Source organism: Sus scrofa, chromosome 9, assembly GCF_000003025.6.
Source record: "Sus scrofa isolate TJ Tabasco breed Duroc chromosome 9, Sscrofa11.1, whole genome shotgun sequence".
Classification (NCBI taxonomy): Eukaryota; Metazoa; Chordata; class Mammalia; order Artiodactyla; family Suidae; genus Sus; species Sus scrofa.
The window spans coordinates 3,832,682-3,836,658 of record NC_010451.4 but is presented as its reverse complement, the minus strand read 5'-3'; the positions used below and the strand labels follow the sequence as shown (position 1 = coordinate 3,836,658).

The window sequence follows — 3,977 nt, the reverse complement described above, 5'->3', positions numbered from 1 at the left end:
CGAGACAGAGACAGAGATATAGTGACAGAGAGACAGAGGGAAAGACAGTGAGACACAGAGAGACGGTGAAACAGAGATGAATAAACACAATAAGTGGCTGAGAGCTGAGAGAAAAAGACTCAGCTACAGAGCAGTAGCAAGCTTCCACCATCCAGGACTGAAATCTCAACTCCTACGTCTCTGTCTCCAAAGTGCTCGCTTCTGTGGAAATAAGATTAAGTACACATTACACTTTATACACAGAATACCCACAGGTGTATTCTCAAGAATATAAAATTTATGTCATCTGAACAGCTGCCTATTCAGGAACATAAACTTCTCACTTTAGAACCTGTGTAAGGAAGCTCAGTATTTTGGAAAACATAGGACAATAAGTGTGGTGAGAAAAGATTGATGAGTGAGAGAAAGAGAAGCTTGAAATTGGACCTTTATTAAAGAGGACATAAATACAGTTAATCCGGTTTGGAAGAATAACATACAGATACGAATTTCAGCCCAGTCCCTCAGCACTAATTTAAAACTCCTCCTACTGTGGGGGCAGAGCCTCAGCTGTGCTCATCACCACCCTTTCTTCAGCAACCTCTGGATTCCTTGCTTGATCTCCTGGGTCCGCACCCCATAAACGATGGGGTTGAGGGCGGCCGGGACGACATGGTGGAGGACATTGAGCAGGACGGGCACATCCGGGGACACCTTCTTCTTCGCCACATGAGTGAGGACGAAGACCAGGAGGATGGTGCTGAAGAAGAGGATGAGGATGAAGTGGGAGCCACAGGTGCCCAGGGCCTTGGCCACGGCACCTTCTGCCTTGAGTCTGAGCACGGCCCGCAGGATGAGGGTGTAGGAGGCGAAGATGAGGACGAGGTCAGAGCCCAGCAGCGTCCAGCCCCCAGCAAACTGGTAGAGGCGATTGATAGTAATATCATCATAGGAGAGCCTGGAGACAGACATGTTGGCACAGATGCAGTTCTCAATGACATTTCTGCCACAATAATAGAGACGTCCTGAAAGACTGGGGATGGGCAGTGTGAAAATGAAATTTCTGGCCAAAATAAAGATGGCTGCCTTGGCGACAAACTGGTCAGTGATGATGGATGGGTACCTCAGAGGGTGGCAGATGGCCACATAGCGGTCGTAGGCCATGACCATGAAGGTGCAGGACTCCATGGCGAGGAAGCAATTCATGATGAACATCTGAAGAAAGCAGGCAAAGAAGCTGATGGCCCTGAGGTCAAACCAGAAGATGGCCAGGACCTTGGGGATGACGGTGAGACAGAGCACCATGTCCAGCAGGGAGAGGAGGCTGAGCAGGTAGTACATGGGCTGGTGCAGAGAGGCCTCCAGCCGGATGGTGACCAGGAGGGTGGCGTTGGCCCCCATGGCCAGGAGGAAGAGGAGGCTGAGGGGCAGGGACAGCCAGAGCTGCCAGCTGGGGGACCTGACAAAACAATTCAGGAGGAAGTGTGAAACCTCAGTGGCGATGGTGCCATTTTGGTGGGCTGTCATATTGTGTCAAATATTTCTACAGCTGTCTCTTAGTGATCTGTAAAAATTAGGATAAAACTTAGCTACTGGTTCAAGATATGTGAAAAGAGACCAATTGCTTTACCTCAATAAAACCTTTCTATCCTAGCAGATTATTCACAGCCAAGGGACTCCATCTGTATGTCCTATAGGCCATGTTACTGTGAAATTCCTATTACTTTAGACAACATAAAGGATTGAGGAGACATGATTTGTTTATACATGTTCAATTTGTTCAAGATTTATTTTTAATAAACTATTAAGATATTACAGAAACTAAAAGAAGGAAAAATCATCTAGAAAACTACTTTGTGGCAGGTGAGTCTCTAAATTTGTACTTATTTATAAGTTTCTTCTTTTTCTTAAAAAAAAAAATGACCACATAGATCCCCATATCTACAATTTAACTATAACAATATACCCGAATAAGCTGCAGAGGCTGGTGCATCTAGGGACTAAGATAAATGACGCTAAACCTCCAGCAATCTGAATCTGACCTTTTAGCTGTACTTATTTTGGTTTAATTAAATAATACTAAAACCATATCGAAAATAAAGTGAGTTCATTTGCATTTTGTCTAAAAAGTCATTTTAATTTGTTAGGTAGAGATCCTGAGAACAATGGCTTTTTTTTTTCTCTTTATTTTTTAGACTTTCATACTAGTAAGATTCCGAACTTCTGGAAGAAACAACCTGAAAAGCAGAACAAGCAAATCTCTCAGCTTATGGGGGAGCAATACTTATCCTTCAAGACGATGAAAATGGATTCTTCTGACTGCAATATGCGAGCTTGAGGAAGTCTACTCTTCAAATCTTTACATCTCCTTTCCACTTCCATTTTCATTCTCCAAGAAAGGGATGCAAGTACCTGATTCTGGATCTTAGTTCAGAGTTGCCATTGTTCTCTTAACATTTTCCCGTTTGGATTCTGTTGGGTACTAGGGTCACAACATTGAATAAGGCAGTGTTCTTAACTCCCCAGAAGGTAAAACTAGAGTCATTCTGAGGACAATGGGAATAATAACAGGTGCTGTGAGCAATGATGGGGTCTGCTTAAACTAATTAACGGGGTGCTGGGAGGGCTGGTGCGGGGAATAGGCTGGAGAAAAGGAATCGGAATGAAGTCATGTGCCTTCATTTACATTTGAGAGGAAGGATCTAAGGCTCCCCTCCCCCGGAGTGTTGACAGAGTCCAAAGAAGGCTGCAGCTGGAAAAACGCACAGGTCAGGTTGTCCTGGGGTCCTTCAACCACTCAGTCTATTGTATTCAAATCACACAGTCCATTGTATTCGACTCTGTCTAAACAGGCAAAGATCTCTTGGAAGTGCTGTCTTGCGGGTTTAGCAACATTTTCATCAGGAGTTGAGAATGGCCTTGTTTATTGCTCGTTAGGCTCACAGACACGTGATCACACATTAGCTTTGATCGACAGCATTTCCGTGTAGAATTGCATATCCTATTTGATACTCTGCTTTACGATTTTTAGGCCACTCGCTCCCTCAGTACTAAGAGCAGTTTTCCAGCTGTCAGGAACCTCCCTTTTGCTTCCACGTGCAGCTCTGCCTCCTGCGTCCTGGCTCATAGAGTCCCCTTTCCTTCTCATCCTCTTTTGTATGGAGAATCTTTTGATCTTTTTCTTGGTTTTTTTTCCTCTAAGCAGTAACCCCTGAAGGGCTCAGTAAAGACCGAGTCAGTTTCCACAGTCAGTATCTGTTTCAGAGCCCCACCCTCTTCACTGTAGCCCAGTTTATCTTGCCTAGTGGTTCAGGGCTTTGCCTGGTGGGTGGTTTGCAAGAGTAAGAGATACCGGAGTACAGGGGGTCCTGACGATAAAAGTCCATAGAAATACAGCCTCCAGGGCTGAGGTGTGATCAAAAGCCCTTCTCCACCATCTGGGCACTACGTGCATTCAACTCTGCCCATCACTTCCTCTTTCTCTCTGAATCCATTCCCGTGTAAATTTCAGGCGTAAACTCTTTGCCCTCGCTTAACCCAGAACGCGACACAGTGACACAACCCATCCCAGCGTTGCCTGTATCCACACCATGTACAGCTTCAGCTCCCAAATTCTAAATGCCCCCTTCGAACGCCAGCTTCTGCATTTGGATTTTGCCAGTTGATCTTTGCTCATCTCACCGTCTGATCTTACTCTGCAAAACTTCTACATTTAATCCTTACTAGTCACAGCCCCAAACCTCACCATCTCCAGGATGATTTTACCTAGGATTTTAATAATTCCCGAAAGAATTAAGAATCCCCTGCATGGAAGCAGAGGACGTCTTGACATGAACTTAGGAGGGCACTGCCAATTAAAACAACTGGTGATGAAGACGGGGGGCAGACCGGAGGAAGAAGAGTGACTCATTCTTCTGAACAGCTTTGGGATAGTAATTTCTAGTAATAGGATGACATTTCTGAGAACAGGGCAACAAGATTATTTTGTCTCTTTTCCC

At 45.0% G+C, this 3,977-nt stretch overlaps 1 protein-coding gene across 1 annotated transcript; it reads right to left on the bottom strand.

Annotated features, from left to right (window-relative positions):
- On the bottom strand, window positions 559-1,506 carry LOC110262262 (olfactory receptor 56A3-like). The gene has a single exon (XM_021102655.1). The coding sequence runs from the start codon at window positions 1,504-1,506 to the stop codon at window positions 559-561; it is 948 nt and encodes a 315-aa protein (XP_020958314.1).

Bases quoted from the DNA above. Each gene is read 5' to 3' on its own strand.
- LOC110262262 (XM_021102655.1), bottom strand. From the start codon at position 1,506: ATGACAGCCCACCAAAATGGCACCATCGCCACTGAGGTTTCACACTTC.